This window comes from Periplaneta americana, chromosome 17 (genome assembly GCF_040183065.1).
Source record: "Periplaneta americana isolate PAMFEO1 chromosome 17, P.americana_PAMFEO1_priV1, whole genome shotgun sequence".
In the NCBI taxonomy this organism is placed as follows: domain Eukaryota; kingdom Metazoa; phylum Arthropoda; class Insecta; order Blattodea; family Blattidae; genus Periplaneta; species Periplaneta americana.
In genome coordinates this window covers 64,049,959-64,067,532 of record NC_091133.1, presented here as the reverse complement: position 1 = coordinate 64,067,532, position 17,574 = coordinate 64,049,959, and the positions used below count along the sequence as shown (strand labels likewise).

Genomic DNA, 17,574 nt, shown 5'->3' with positions numbered 1-17,574 from the left:
TGGAATCTGAAAACAGTTTCTACATACAGACATTTCCTAGAGGAATACATCTGAGTTTAAAAAATATCAGTGAACTATTACAACGTACAAGTTTTTAAAGAAATATACCGGTACAAACTGTGGCATATTTTATTTATTTATTTTTTATTTATGTATGTATTTATTTATTTATTTATTTATTTATTTATTTATTTATTTATTTATTTATTTATTTATTTATTTATTTAATGCAGATGCATTTGACTGATGCCATTAGCCATACAATGGCTTGCTTCATGAAGAAAATGCGGGTAAAACATAAATAAACATTAAATATAAGAATATTACAGATGGTGATGTTGGTAACCCTTCTTAATCTTACTTCTAGCCTCCCAGTGTCTATCCACAAATCAATTTGCTGACAAGAATGAGCATGTCATCATGTGAATGGAACCCATAATTGTGATGTATTATAATCTAAATTTTACTAATAAAAATTCTCGCAAACTAACAAAGCCCTCGAACTTAATTAAGGAGAGCAACCGATAGGATTATATGGTGTCTAATGATGGCTAGTATTTGTTTAAAAATTTGTAGTTTTAATTTTACGTCTTATAATGTGAACTTAAGGATACACTGAGGTGAAAATTTTTAAGTTTTGTAGAAATAATTTGATTTTCCGTTTCTAACATAATTATATGCTTCAGATGACTTTTCCATAAATTTTTCTTGCAGATAGACCGCTTCAATCAGTTGTATCCACAGACAGTTAGTTAAAAGATTGCACACTCTGGGTGAACCTTTAACTACTTTCGAACTCAATTTCCTTAATTCCCATTTTTCTTGCATATTGCTTTCACTAAAATGCTACACCTTCAAAGTTTGTACTGTGTACATGGTTTTTAAAAGACATGCTTAACAGAGCTTGCTATCAAGATTGACCTTAAATCTCAAGATATTTATGGAAAATATTTTTTCCTGTTAGACATGACAATTTTTACACGTATTTTATTTGACAATACAAAATGATTATTTCTTAGATCTTGAAGAATAATCTGAAAAAAAGTAAACAAGTTATGTTTCAGGAATTTTGAAATGTATGTAGAGCTGCAAACGCATTTATTTGTATAATTAGGGCCTGTATACCTATGATTTAAAAGCAATTTTTCCAACCTAGAATCTAATTAAGATGCCATGGTTTCTCAAGTTTTTTTCTTTCACTGAAATATCTGAGACGTCTCTAATGTACTGTAGTAATGGCGCTCGTTTAAACGCGATTCAACAAGCATTCTTTTTTTTTTTTTTGCATGTTGTAATATTACAAATAATACAATAAATATTTTAACTGTTATAAAAGGTAACATAAATAGGCTATGTAGGCCTACAATTTAAACGTCTTTATGTTTTATTATTTTGATAGGCTATAGGTTTTGTAAGTTTTTTAAATTTATTTACCTATGGTCATAACATATGTGTAAGATATTTTGGGTATAATCGTTAGGCTGTTGACTATTTTGGAGTCTTTTTCTATGTCGTGAGTTATAGATTGCGTGTGTTAACATAATTGATTTAGATTTTGTTTCAATGTTTATGATATTGGTGATTAAGACGGTGATGAATCAAGGTATGTTAATTTTTTTCGACATTTTTATATTCATCCATTCTATTAAAGCGTTTTATTCATGATAAAGTACAAGTTGTGTAATATAAAATGAACATTACAATAGCTAGAACAGGGATGTAAAACTGAGCCCCTGTTGTGGCATATGTCACAAGCCGGATTACGTAATTCATCTATTCCTTCAATATCACGGCCCATTCACATGATACGGTAGAGCGGGTTTGTATTCACTGTCTAGTGGTGGAATTCAAGGCAGTGTTATTAAAAAATACCAGTTTTTGAGCATTGGGAAAATGAATACTTTTGTATTCAAAAAATCACGAAGCGCATATGAGTTCTGTGTCTGGATCTACATATGTAAGTGAGCAAACATGCTCTGAAACGAACTTCAAAAAGAGCTTTAAATTAACAGATGCATATCTGATTTCCCTCCTCAGGCAATATAGCCTAATACGATAAACTAGTGAACAAAGAAAGAATGCCGAGAACTGGCGCACGTTGTAGTTGAAGCTAAGTTAATGATTTTCCTTTATATTCACATGAGAAATTAGATTTGTTTTAGTTTATATTATAAAATCAAAAGTAAAGTTCGCTTAAATTAGAAGTTATGTACTTTTAAAAGTCTTATGAATGCTTTAACTTTTACATATAATAATATTATAGGCCTACAAGCCTAAATATCAATAAAAGGATTAAAGAAAATAAATTGATTGTTTATAGCAATATGTTTTGAAAGTATTTTTATTATGACTAAAGTTTGCCAAATCTACTAAGACTGCAACACGAATAGGCCTAAGCTTTGTTTAAAAATTCAGTATCATTAGTTGCTTCACTTTAATTAATTAAATTTAAATGAGAAAATATGCATTTAAGTATTTCCAAAGCTTTATTCTTACATTTAAAGGTATTGTATTGGTTTACATACCATTACATATGTAACGTATTTAATCCTAATTCGTTGGTTAAGTTTAGTGTTATAATTAATATGGTCGGAAATACTTTTGTCGATTTTTTGTAAGCACCAGTCTATTGTCTATTGCCTATTGTAATCCGCCACATGGTTGTGGAGGGATCACAGAGACGTCATTCAACGTCCTTGGACTGTGGAAGGAGAACCAATGCTTTCCCCTGCTTCTCTCCGTCAGTTCTGCATCCCTGAACTAAAATGATATAGGCTAGAATGCAAAATATTTCCTTATCAGTTAACTATTACGTACCAATTCTGTTTTGTGTTAATGCTATTAGTTACTATACTAAGATATTCTGACTTTTTAGTAAAGCTATTCTTACAACTGATATGGAGAGGAAGCGTTTTGAAATTACCGATTACAATAATAAAAACGCTTTGGGTGGAAATTAATAAATAATACAAAAAGATTAACAGAAAAACTAAATCGCACAATGCTCGAGGAATCTAAAGTTATTACTTGTGGAATTCACTGTCTGTTGCCTTCTTACTTATTATAATTTATTACCTTTCACCTATTTCCATTATATCCTAGCGGTAGTAACACTTGTGTTTTATTTATGGAGGTTTTGAATTGCAGGCGGTATTGAACAACAAAATTGAAAGTGGGCGAGAAATAACCGCCAAATTCAGCCTGGAGCCCTCTATCAGAGACAGTGTTCTTTTACTTGCCGTAAATATATAACACAGAAGCCACAGATTTTCTTCCTGCCCGAAGGTAGCTAGGATTTTATCTCCATTTAAAATCCTTCGCCTTCTGCCGGATTTTAACCAGTTAACCGACGATAGATGTGAGCTGGATAGTAGGGAGACACCCATTTCGAAACTCGTTCAGTTTCTCATTTTTATTTCTTACCGTACTTTTTTCTACGTTAATTTACGTGTTTTAATTATAACTGTAACTTATTCGTGGGCAAGTGTCTTGTTCTTTTCAAAAACAGGAGAAAAAGATTTTTTTTTATTCATGCAGTGCGTTACAGTAAGTCTTACTCCCAGAACTTTATTTACTTGTCGAAATATATCAAAGGTTCACTTTTTATTGTGGGTAGCCATTATTACTTGTACTATTTGAAAATTATGGCATATTCATATTCGCCTTTATGATAAAGCTAATTCTTAAGTAGTAGTCTGTAAAATACATACCGAATTCTCTGAATAAAGAAAGGTCATGACAACTTCAAACATGCCAACGTCATGTTCCTTCCTTTCATGAAATATACATGTGATTTTCCTTACAATTACAGTAATAATATTGAGGCTGTATTTCATATATTAAGGTACTGCTTTGAGAAAAGAATTAGAATATCTCTTTCTGTATTATTTAATGTAAACTATGAGGGAAAGTTGAAAATCTGAAACTATTCATCCAAGTCTTATGACACTTTTACCATATATTTTTTATAAACCACAATAAAAAAATTGTAAAATTTGAAATTCTTAGGCTAAATAGTTTATGAGTTATAAAATAATTCAATTTTCTTATCTAATTAGGTTAAAAAAATCCTCTTTGTTATAATTTTCTTATAATGTGTTAATTTTTTTTGGAGACACTCCTTATGGATACGGCATTCAAATTTGGTATCAATTTTTATGTATTTTGATTAGATTGACATCTAGAAATTATTTCTTCTCTTATTTTTCAAATTCGAATAAAATAACCGAAATACGTAATCATTAAACGTGTAATACGTGCACGTCATTAAACTTTGTGTCAAAACATAATACTTATTCTTCTTACTAACATATTTCTTAACTTACGTGCAAAATTTTGCCTCAGTAGGACTAAAAGTACACAACACCTGAAACTTTTTACATGATGAAAGACGCAGAAAATTTTTTTTTCGAGAAATAAGCAAATAAATATTTGGTACCGAAGATTATTTTCATGTATCTTACTTGTTCAAACCTTCCCTACTCCATATATTGCTATCTCATACTTTTTCTTTTCTTTTTTTAACATTTTCTGAAGTATGGAATACTTTTAAGACTTAAAAAAATTGCATTTTCTATCAAATTTGTCCAAATTTCACTCGTGACTTACTTGAATTTTATAAGAAATGCCTCTATAACAGCGATAATTGAAACCGTAGAACAATGCTATCCTCTGATTGAGGTTCTGGCTGATATGTACCTACATCTGTTATAAGGCAATACATCTCACTTGACGATATTGTGTCAGAGGAAGAACAATTATTTGTATGCATCTCAAGTCGGCGATGTATGCTGTGAAGGGGAAAGAAACTGGCCACCGTACCCCATTATTTCCTGCCCTAGTTACTGTACCTCATAAGTGTTGCCTTCTTGGTATCAGTGTAACTCGATGTCCATATCCCCTATTCGCCTTCATAGCATGTAAACAGAGATATTTACATTTACTACTATTATCATAAGTAGAGCAGTGCAAAGGGAGCAGTTGTTCGACACACCGGCAACAGGGCAAGGGTTGTAAATTCACCTTGTGTACCTGCAGAGGTCTGACTCTGCGGTACACAGGATAGCTGCAAGCAGTAGGTACAGCGTAGTAAAGCAAACGTCAGTACTGAAGAAACATACGTAAGAACAGTTCGGTTCTAGTGTTACGATGCCTAAGGCGGAGCAAATTCGCTCGGCAAAGTTTAAGAGACTTAATTCCGAATATGGTGATATTTTTGTTAATTGATTCAAGCATAAAACAAATTGGAATACATTAAATCGAATTATGGGTTTATTCCTGATTGTATAACAGCTTTAGAGAAGTCTGGTACAAAACTGGTTGATCAGATTCCCCTACTGCGAAATATCTGGAAGAAAGTGACTCAAGTAGACGATAAAATTGGTAAAATAATATCTGCGAAAATAACAAATAAGTTGAAAAAAATGGTGGATATTATAAACTCTGAAAGATTAGTGACAGTATTTCTGGAGATAAGGATTCCTTTGAAGAACTAACAGAAGTTGAAAAAAATATTTTACAGGATTTTACTATGCCCCAGTTGTCTCAACAGACGTAGAAAGAAGCTTCTTCACATATAAGGCCATGCTATCAGGTAGACGAAATCGTTTTCTGTTAATAACGTACAAATGTCATTTGTTGTGCATTGTAACAATATTTGGAAGAAATCTGATAACGTATCACATGTGCATTAATAAATCACACTCATTGTAAAGAAAAGGAAAAACAAAAAACAATTTTTCAAGTGCTTTTGCGAATAGAATATCATGAACCCGTTACAAATAAACAGTGATTTTGTTTGCGTTCTGTATGAAATCATACATGTGTTGTGCGACCGACAATTAAGTCGCACTGATTGCTAGCCGGATGGCTACTGCGTTCGTCTTCTGCTCATTCTCGTCAAGATTTCTGACACCACCATTGTTCACAACAATGGAAAACTACTTTTCGGGAATAATTGGAGTTCTCAGGATACTATAGGGAACTACATGACTACTAAACTAAGTCCGAAATGATTGCGTTATTGTAACACTACTTGATTTATTCTATATTTACAAAAATGAACAAGCTTACTTACAGGGTATTTCGTCAGATGACGCCATGCCGCTTCTGAGTCTCTCAAATTCACCTCTCACAGTCTCCTCCAAGTACTCAACTGCCTCACGCGTCTCCTTTCCAACACTTTTTATGTTTCGGTACCCGTTTCCCGCCCGGGGTACCGACCACCCATCCACCAAGTGAGATGGTCTTAAAACACTTTTGATTTCACGTACTTACAAATATCGTCTTAATCAATCATTTCTTACATTTAATTTTGATTTAGTGCATTATAGTGACAAGTCACTATAATGAGATTACGCGCAAGAAAAGAGTCCGAATAATGCGTGATATAATTTGACCAATTAAAATGCATGCTTTGTCCTACTGGACCAATGGGATTGGGCCAGCAAAGATCTGAAGCGTAAGAATACTTTCGTTGTAGGCAGTGATTTTACCACACGCCCGACAAGACTGTCTATACCGCTGGCTAAGCATCTCAAGACTGTGTATTCCGCTGACACTGTTCCTGGTTCCAATTTAATACTCCACAGGAAATCATGCTACAGGGCGTTCTTTAGCCCTGAGGCATAACACATGTACACAGTATATTATTTGTTTAGGATGAAATGGTTAATTAGTTTTGTAATTTTGAAATCTTACTAAAGTATCTGTAGGAAATTAATTGTAGAAACGTTAGAGAACTGTGTTATTTCTATTGTGTCGTCTGTACGTCAACACATCGTGTACATGACCGTCGCTTGTACACAGGGAACACGCCGAGTAACGTCGGAACCCTTGCTATGATGCCATTCCGTCTGTCATGTGCTCCGTCTGCACCGCTCTAATCATAAGTTTAGAGCCTTTCGTCATTGTTAAGGTCGTCACAGTATGTCTCGCCACGTATAACTCGTCACACGTGAGATATATTTGGTCACAGGACGTAATTCTCGCACACTCCTATTCGTCATGCATGTTTACTTGCTTTTTCTCCATTATCTTGATATTGTTTTCTGAGTCCCTCTGATTGCAGACGTCTCCAAAACTCTTGGCCCACATGGAAAAGGCAATCTGGTAGCTGTGTTCTTGGCAACGCAACGGTGACGACATTCATTACAGGCAATTCGTAGTCGACGGAAATGTAAAGTGGGTTCAATTCACGCCGAACACGTTCGGATGATTTAGCCTCCAAAATATTGAATAGAACCTCATAATAAGAGGACCTGATTTTTCTCTGCATCGGAGCGAATACACCTGGAAACCACTGCCATTGCAAGTTGCCGTGTATGATATAAGATTGCAAATATTTTTGGTCGCCGATTTGAAGGTACTGTCCATAATCCAGTGCTGACATTTTCCAAGTATTAAAATTGTTTATTACTTTCAAATATTTATCTCTCGTTCGTGTCAGGATCGAAATGCAGTGGCCATCTCTAACCATCTTCAATGAATTGTATCTATCACAGATGTTATGAAGATCATCAATGAATTGTGGATCTGGTGACAAATAAACCTACATACTTTACGTAAAGTACTTTTCAGAAATTCTGGTTTGGTAATTTGAACTTTGCTTCATCAGATACACGTTGACAATTTTGCTGTAAAATATTGGTTGCATTGAAGTAGAGGTTACCTGCTTCATGTTCTCTGTTCTCCAAGCATTACTTTGCATGTATCCTTTCTCAGTTCGAGACATGATTTATATACTCTGATGGTGCTCTTAATATTGTGAACCTGTAATCTAATATCGTTACCATAGCTTTGGAATCATCGCGTCTACCACAATACCAAATTGGGAAATTTCTTTGCGTTCGACATAGTTGAATATAAATCCCTGACATATTAATTTTTCCAAATTTCGTTAGGTCCTTGTGAATCTTATGCCATTACTCATAATATATAATTTTTCCTTAACTATGACTATTGTACTCACTACAATGAAATCATGGAATATCTTTGCCATTTTCCCATTTCCTTGTCTTACTGTTTTCCAATTTCTATATGTGTTATGAGTCATTCAGCTGTGAATAGTCATTAATATATAACGAGTGAGAGTGATGATGAGTCGGTAATGTGTGGCGTATTATGGGGGTGACAAGTCGCCAATCTGTGACGAAGAGACTGTGACAAATATGTCGGATCCTTTATCATGTGTGAAATCAGGGAACAGTATCGCATTTGGTTTACAAGAAAATTATTGATAAACTCATATCGGAACTTCCGCCGAAACTACACCCACAGATCTCCAGAACACTCAGACAGGTAGACAAATATGAAGACATCAGCTACACTTAGGCATAATAGGTACAAGGCCATGACATTATCCTTGACCGTTCCACTGTGAAACAACGGCGCAAACTTGCTGACAATAATTGAGTTGTCATTCTCATTGAATGTCAATGTCGTTACTTGACGTGAGAAATAAACTCGTGCACTGAAGACGCTTCACCAGCTGAGTGAGCACTACCGACTCAAAGCCAGGGGCAACCCATATTTTCATTTATCTTTCTTCAAACCTTAATTTCACAATCTTACAATTAATTTGATTACCTATTTGTTTGTATTTGTTCTCTACTGTGGAGACTTACCTACTGGGTGAATGAGGACCTCTATAGCAAACTGTGAGGGATCACGGATCTCGCATGGAGAACCATTTTTTGTCACACAATCATTTTCTCCTACTCGTCGTTTAGAAGTTACGCGATTTAGGTTATGGCACAATGATTTGCTTAATTTATTTTCATACAGTTTAATGTCATAAAGTTTTCAGCAGATTTCTACATACCGTTTACAGCAGGTCTTCAAAGTATCCACCCTGAATCATATTGTATTCGTGACAAGTCGAAAAATTGAGCATCGAATTCTCTCCAACATCTGGGATCTCTGGTGGAGATGGTCAAAGGCAGTATGTATCAGCACCATCAGTTCCTCTCTGGTGTCAACTGAGGTGGTGTACACCACACTCTTCACATGTCCTCAAAACAAATCGAGAGACGTTAAATCGTGCGATCACTCTGGCAACGCAACGGGTCCTCCTCTCCCTATCCACCACCCTCCGTAGATATTGTTGAGATATGCTCGTGCAGCAAGAGTGCTTCATCATGCTGGAACAACATGTTCCTTAGCTTCGCGACGGGTAGGCCTACATTCTCCAAGAGTAGTGGCATTGTGTTCTGAAAGACCTTAAAGTAAGCTGCTACCCTCGAACGTGGAAGCAAAATTACAGATAGTAGTAGATGATCACCAACAATCTTCGTTCTGATATTCACACAAAATCAGCTGCTGGTGAACCGTAATGAACACAGCATTTTGATTTTCATCCTTCCATACGTGGTTTTCATGCTTAGCACACATCACAGATGTATAACCAAAGCCACCGTTTCTGGCGCATGAAATAAGTAATGGGAACGTTGAGAGCGAGTATCTTATCTTTGCCACAGTCTGTGAATGAGAAAGCTTAAAACTGTGATTGGCAGATTGCTGAAGTCACATCTGTTTAGGAGGTGGTACCACTCTCAGCCGAAACGACAACAGATGCCACTGACTGGACAATGTACTCAAGGACACATCCCAGAAACACAAAGTGCGAGTGTCTTTCCTTTGACGCAGACAGTGAACAATAAGATTGACAACTGTGATTGGCAGATTGCTGACGTGGCGTGTTGGGTTGTACTGTTCTCGCAACAAGTGCTCACTTACTGACTTTTTACACAAGGACACGCGCCGAAAACGCTGGCACTGCCTGTAAGAGTGGAGGTGAGGAAAAGGGGGCGTGTCTGGATTGAACACTGTAAAAATTGCCACTCAATCCAATGTACGTATGTTGCGTTACGTTTTAAACAAGGGTGCATTCCTCCTGAATAATACGTCGGTGAACTTGGGTTATATGACAATTATTTACAGACTTTGAGAGGAGGTTTCGGCATTAGGCCTTTAATCTTACATTACTAGATTAACATTCAATCCGGTACTGTGGATTGAGCCTGGGCGTAGCTCAGTGGTTAGAGCGCTCGGTACATTGAACTGAGGACCCGGAGCGAATTGTTCTCCATTAATAACTAATTGTAACCGTAACAGATAATTCTGTAGGACAAAAAAATTAGGGGAGAGTCAGGTAGTATCGGACATCGGGTAATATCGGACAGCGAGTTTCTTTCATCTACTACACGATGATAGTACCTGATTGGCATGGTTACGTTTCTGTAATGTCGCATAGAGAAACGTAACCATGTCATTCAGGTACTACCATATGGTGGTAGATGAAAGAAACGCACTGTCCGATACTACCCGATGTCCGATACTACCCGACTCTCCCCTAATCTTTACGTAGATTTCTAGATTAAGACTTATTTCATATTATGAAGCAAAAAGAGAAAGAAAAAAACATGTATTTTATTATTTTACTTTTGTCGTAAAATTCCTTCATCCATTCACAGTCACGTCACATGGATGGACAATTCTTTCACATTTCGTCAATCATAAAACTATTGGCACATGCAAGAGATATTAATAGTGATGGAGCAAAACAATTAAATACCGATATATTGATATTGCAATATATTGCAAACCTAATTTCGATAATCCATATATATTGGAGAAAATGTATCGATATATCGAACGAATATCGATATATCGCTATTCCATAAGCAAATTGCATTTTCAGGTGTACATTCACTGTATTACAATAAAATTACTTAAATTTCAATATTCCCTTTTTACCATTGAAATTAACATCATAACAGTCAAAAGCATAAATGTAAAATTGTAACAGTAAGCAATACATTTTCAATACCATATGATGTAGGTCCTACCTTAAATCAAAATTGCGGTGGATGTAAGGTGAGCTTAAATGATATAGTGGGAAAGAGTTCAGTGAACTCTACGTGGTTGAGTATTTGATATTGGAACACGATTCAATTCTAATTTTATATAGGATTCAATCCAGGACACAGATATAATGCTCTTTTCTACCTAACAACGTAATCATTTTTAAATTTAAGTAATCAGAACTTGTAATTATTTTTAAATGTAAGTAAACCGTACTTATGATGTTACAAGTTTTAACAAACTGCAATACAATTATTTTATAGTAAGTCCCCATTGCAAGTTATTGTTACATTCCAACATTCCAAACAACACTGGTGATGAATGATGATGATAGGGATAAAATTTTTATGTACTAGAAAGATATAATAAGAAATCAGAATGTCAGTTACTAGGTTGTGCATAGAAATCATAGCCGTAAACAAATGTCACATCGGTATTAAATCCTTGTTCATCATCATCATCATCATCATCATCATCATCATCATCATCATCATCATCATCAACTTTCAGGTTTAGGCCTTCAGACCTGTTCCGTTCTCAGGGAATATCGTCAGTCCATCTTGTTCTTGGGCGCCCAACATCTCTACGTCCTTTGGGCTTATAATTTAGCATTATTTTGGGAAGTCGCATTTCATCCATTCTAATTATGTGGTCATGCCATTTTCTCTTCTGTTGTTCCACTCTGTTGTCCAAGTTAAATATATTCAGCTCTGTTCTGATATCAGTCTTCTTTCTGTGATCTAGGAGGGTAGTCCCTGCAACTGCTCTTAGGAATTTCATTTCCGAAGTCTCTATTTTCCTCTTATCTTTCCTATTTAAGGTCCAATTTTCGCATCCATACATTAGGACTGGTGTGGCTACTACTTTATAAAGTTTCAGTTGCGTTTCTTTTGTAGTTTTCTGTCGTAAGTGTCTCCTGATGGTTCCGCATATTCTCCCAAATTTCTGAACTTTCATATTTATATCTTCGTTTTGGTTATATGTCACATTAGACCCTAAATATTGGAAGTTGGATACTTGTTCGATTATTTTATTATTTATAATAATTTTACACCTAAGTGGATTTTTCCCTAAAAAGGCCATTGATTTTGTCTTCGTAGTAGATATATTCAAGTTGTAGTCTGTCATTATGTTCTGTAGTTTGAAGGATGCCATTTGTAGTCCATCTTCTGTTTCTTCTATGATAGCCTGATCATCGGCGAATAAAATTGTGTTTAAAACTGTATTTCCTAGTTTTATACCCCCCGTTATAGTATCTTGCCATCTCTTAATGGCCTCGTCAATGTATATACTAAAAAGTGCTGGAGACATCGGGCAGCCTTGTTTAACACCTTGGTTTACTTCAGCTGTCGCGCCTGTTCCATTGTCAATCGTAATTAATGTATTTTGATACAGACTTTGTATAACATTTATTAGATGGATGGGGTATCCTTTGTTCCTCATTATGCTCCATAGTTTTCCCCGTAAGACTTTATCAAAGGCTTTTTCGTAATCCACAAATAATATATATGTTGGTAGATTGTATTCTCTCCTTTTTTGTATAAGCTGTTCCATTATAAATATACAATCAGAACATGAACGTCCTTTCCTAAATCCGTTTTGTTCTTCTCCCAGCATTACTTCATTTATAATATTCTTTCTATTTCAGAATATAGAAATAGAAGTTTTGATACCCGTTTTGAAGTCAGACGGTTCCCATGTAGCGTGAGAGTTGCTTCTGCCTTGGAGAACAGTATTAAAACAATAGTAGATAAACCTCCTATCTGTCTCACGTTCGCACACGCTGCATTTTGAATTTGGTGCTGCATATTAAACAGTTTGAATTCTAATTCCAGTGCAGCCAATTAGAACAAGATATTGAGTGAGGTTGCACAATTATGTAACTGTCCACCTTCATTAGAGCCATCTCTCGGGAATTATCGGAGTTGTCTAGTGTGAATTTTGTTGTTGATAATGATAATAATTCCACAAAAAAAAAACGATAAATTTATAAGAAAACCTATATACCCAGTATTATACGATATATTGAATCAAAATTTAGATACCGATATATCGCTATATCGAAACGAAAATATCGGTATTTCGTAAAAACCGATATATCGTTCCCATCTCTAGACATTAAGACTTTACCAGCCGATGTCGTTCCTGAATTTATTAAGTTACGTTTGCGAAGGCTAACTACCTAGTATTATGTGTGTTATGCACTAATTTACACTTGAATCCTTCGGGGGTTGAATTAGAGTTCCGTCTTGTGAATCTGACACTATAGCCGTTCGTCTACTTATGCGCCGAACTTGAATTATGAATTTCTTTAGTATGTTTTCATGTCACATCGAATCTACTAGTAGCTAGAAGAGGTTATCCCTTGCTTTGTGCATTAGGATCGGGATAGCTACTGTCGACGCATTCATTAACGATTTATGAGTCCACCCACCATGCCTAGTATGGCACCGACAGAGAGAGAAAGTGGGAGTGAGAATTTGAAGGAGATAATCAGCCCTTGGCTTCCCTCTGTACACACAGACTCGAGCACCAATACAGTTATACTCCGGAGCACCGCAATCCAGAAGATGAGAGCGAGAACAAAGTATATGCGTAACAAGCCAGACTAACCCAGAATGTTAAAACACGTCTTATGGGACCTGTTTTGTAATGAACTGTGTGTCACGTATAATTTTCATTCCATTACAAAGCACCACGTCAGGAATAATACATAAAATAAAGTAAAAAAAAAATCAGTGGTGGTTGGTACCGAAAAGAAATAGAACAGAAATACGTGATCTGTTCATGGAGGGTTGTTCACTGTCACCCCGAGTGAAATACCACCCAGACGTGTCATTATCTGGAAAAGGGATTTTCACTAGTACCCAACCCCTCGCCCCCAGCCCGACAAAGAGAGATGTGAAAGGCTTATACATTTACAGCTCTATGGGTCATGGCTAGTGAGAGAGAGCTAGGGGTCGTAAGTCACAAATTAAATGCTTTTATATACTGCTCTCCACAATAGGATTAAATATGGCTCTTCTTGCACTGTAAAAGACATGTTGCTCTTCGTATAACGCTCGCAGGATGGTAGTAATACGTACTTTCCCAGTAACATTACAACTTTTACTATAAAGTCAGAATCTTATGACTCTTTATTGCTAGAAACTAGTTCGTTGACTTTCCAATTCCAGTATTTTAACTAAACGATAAGCACTTCTTCACTGTTTCTATTAAATTTATATTCGCTTTCAAGTTGCGAGTCCAGTAGATGTAAGTCGACTAATTACACTGGCCAACAGTGATTTTGTTAAATGTACAATTTCTGCCGTTTCTTATGTAATGTCGTCTGCTGATTCCAAAAATGAAGTCAGAAATTTTCTGTTACCCACCATTTTTTTATAACTTTACAAAGATTGATTTATTTTCATTGCTAATACAGGCACTGGAGACCTGTGTTTATCCTGTATTACTTTATGGATGCCAAACATGGTCGCTAACAAGGAAACACAGGACCAAACTACAAACATGTCAAAGAAAAATGATGTGCAAAATTATGGGCGTATCACTGAAGGAGAAAATCCCAAATGCACACTGTACAAACTGCAGATACACAGGACATCACACATGCAGCCATTACATCCAAATGGAAATGGGGTGGACACGTGGCCAGGCTACCAGGCGACAGATGGACATACCGAGCTACCAGGTGGGACCCCCGTATAGGAAGGAGACTTCAAGGCAGACCTCGGCGCAGATGGGCAGACTTCTTCAGAGAACAGGCAGGTCAACAATGGTCCCGAGAGACAAGAGACTACTCGAGAGACATTTGTGCATAGACAGGAAGTTGTGAAAGGCAGTGAGAGAACCATTGTTAAACGAATTCAAGTTCTTAGATTTAAATATCACGTCTAACGTGAACTAGCTCATCACGTTAGACAAAAAGAGCTTTCCCTTATTTAAGGAGGCCTTTGCACTTCATGGGACACAATAGCCTATCTTTATTTTTATCTTTATCTTATATATAGTCCTTAACATGCTAATGGAAAGAAAATATTTCAAATATTTCATTTTATTGCTTTAACAATTGACCTATAACTTTAGATCACTCTTGCCTGTGAAGTCAAAATTCATAAAAATAAATTTTATTCCTCATAAGACTGCGAGAGTTAGTATTAATTCTCAATTGAGTTGGAACTTACAATCATGAAACAAGTTTCATAACCTGTGTTTTCTTTGGTCTAATTTTAAGTGTGGTAAAAGTATCTTATAAAGTGAAACATGCCTTTAAATACTGTATAAATCACATAAACAATTTTTATTACGTTTGTGATTCGTTAACTTTGAATTTTATTACACTAGTTAAAAGAGCTTACGAGTGTTCTTTTGATTGCAAAATAGATGAGGACATGAACTGGACCCCTGAAATCTGGTGTGCTCCATGTGATTCTATTAACTGGTTGGCTAAAAGGATCCCGTCATATGGCTTTTCTAGTTCCAATGATATGCCGGGAACCTAAGGATCATTCAACAGACTGTTACTTTCTAGGAACCACAGATCAGAAGATTACAGAGAACTTGTCAGCGAGCTGATTCAGAACCCTAATGTGATGGGGTGTCATATCTCTCAAAATAACTTCTTCGATTCTCATCTATTTTTGCTTTTCTCAAAACCTTCGGGTAGTGAGTGACGAACATGGAGAGCGTTTTCATTAGGATTTTTTTCTGTAATGTAAGGGCGCTACCAGGAAAAATGAAGTCCAAATATTCTGTCAGACTACTGCTGGACACTCAAAACGCATGTTTCTCAAGCGAAGTACAGTCTAAAATCTATTTCACACACATTTTAGGTACATAAATATGATTTTAGGAGAAATGTTATAAGATATCAATACTAGAAAAGTTTGAATAACATTTCATATAATTATTCAAAAACCCTGGGTGATAGAAAAAAAAACAGATTTAAAATCAGCACGAAACATGCTATAAGAATCACCCATTCTTTATCTTTCAACAAAAAATATGTTTAATTTTGTTGACCAGTGTTATTTACAAGAAATTCTTAATGACTAGTGCCAAAACTACCTTGTACCTCGCTTTTACCGTAACAACATTTTTAGTTCATTTTAGCATTCAGTTTATTGTACTGTTTATGTTTTTGTTTTGATAAGAATTTTAGATAAGGGTGCAAATAGCCATAGTAGCTGACGCCCCTTTCAAACTCCACCAATTAACTAACCAATACTTCCTCTCATGCTGCTGGTGTAATAATAATAATAATAATAATAATAATAATAATAATAATAATAATAATAATAGTAATAATAATAATCTGTGGCGCTACAGTCCACGAAAGGCAAAGGTAGATATCAGCTGACTCCTACCCTGACTTCCATTACATCAGCAGAGGTTAACGATCATACAGCCAATACGAGGGTAACGTGTGATTGGCACGGTGATCCCTCCAGCAGCTGATTCGCGCAATCGGATTTCGCTACTTTGAGAGAGGAAAAGAGGTTAAGAGTGTTTGACATTAAGGTGCTTAGGAAAATATCTGGGGCTAAGAGGGATGGAGTTACAGGAGAATGGAGAAAGTTACACAACGCAGAACTGCACGTATTGTATTCTTCACCTGATATAATAATTAGGAACATTAAATCAAGAGGTTTGAGATGAATAGCGCATGTAGCACATATGGACGAATCCAGAAATGCATATAGAATGTTAGTTGGGGGGCCGAAGGGCAAGAGACCTTTGGGGAGGCCGAAACGTAGATGGGAGGATAATATTAAAATGGATTTGAAGAAGATGTGACATGACGGTAGAAACTGGATTAATCTTGCTCAGGATAGGGACCGATGGCGGACATGTGAGGGCGGCAATGAATCTCCGGGTTCCTTAAAAGACATACGTAAGTAAGTAGTCAACCTCTGTGCAGTAACGGTTAGCATGTCTGAGTGTGAAACAAGCGGGGCCGGGTTCGAATCCCGGTTGAGACAAGTTACCTCGTTGAGGTTTTATCGGGGTTTTCCCTCAATCCATTAAGAGCAAATGTTGGGTAACATTCTGCACTGCAACCTGCACTCATTTCGCTGGCTTTATTGCCTTCATCTCACTCAGATCCTGGATAAACACAGCAATTGATAAAGCGTCGTAAAATAAACCATATAACAAATATATATAGTGTGTACACAAATTTGCATTGCTGATTTTTATATTTCTTTCCTGCAGTTCATCCTGTTATTCAAGTACCGAACCAGCTGGTCGGTGCACCTCTCAGTACTGACGTCACTCTAGAATGCTACGTAGAAGCATCGCCCAAGTCCATCAACTACTGGGTCCGTGACACCGGTAAGTATCCGCTACCATATTTTTCTTAATGATATATAGGGTGATTTAGTAATTCCGTTACGAACTTTTAGGGATGGTAGAATGATCAATCTGAACAATTTTTTTATGGAAACTCATGTCTGGAAAAAGTTTCTCTTGGTTAGGTAGAAGCTTATGCCCGTGTGCACCATTCTCGATTAAAATTAACCATAAGTGATGTGTTGTGTATGTGTGTGGTGGTGGTGGTGATGGTTGGTTTTCTGTATATTTTGAAGGTGTGTTTGTTGTCACAACACATCTAATCACCCCACACAACATAAACATGCTGCATTCAGGACAAAGGTACACAGATTACTCAACATATCCATGAGCCAACAACACTACAATGAAGAAGTGAAC

At 36.1% G+C, this 17,574-nt stretch overlaps 1 protein-coding gene across 3 annotated transcripts in view; it reads left to right on the top strand.

Moving 5' to 3' along the window:
* The window catches only part of LOC138693010 (lachesin-like), a 1,307,565-nt gene that overhangs the window by 1,190,065 nt on the left and 99,926 nt on the right, over positions 1 to 17,574 (top strand). For all 3 annotated transcript variants that reach the window (XM_069816522.1, XM_069816520.1, XM_069816521.1), the window contains one exon: positions 17,077 to 17,196. In XM_069816522.1, coding sequence (XP_069672623.1) covers positions 17,077 to 17,196 — 120 coding nt within the window. The remainder of the gene's footprint in view (positions 1 to 17,076; positions 17,197 to 17,574) is intronic.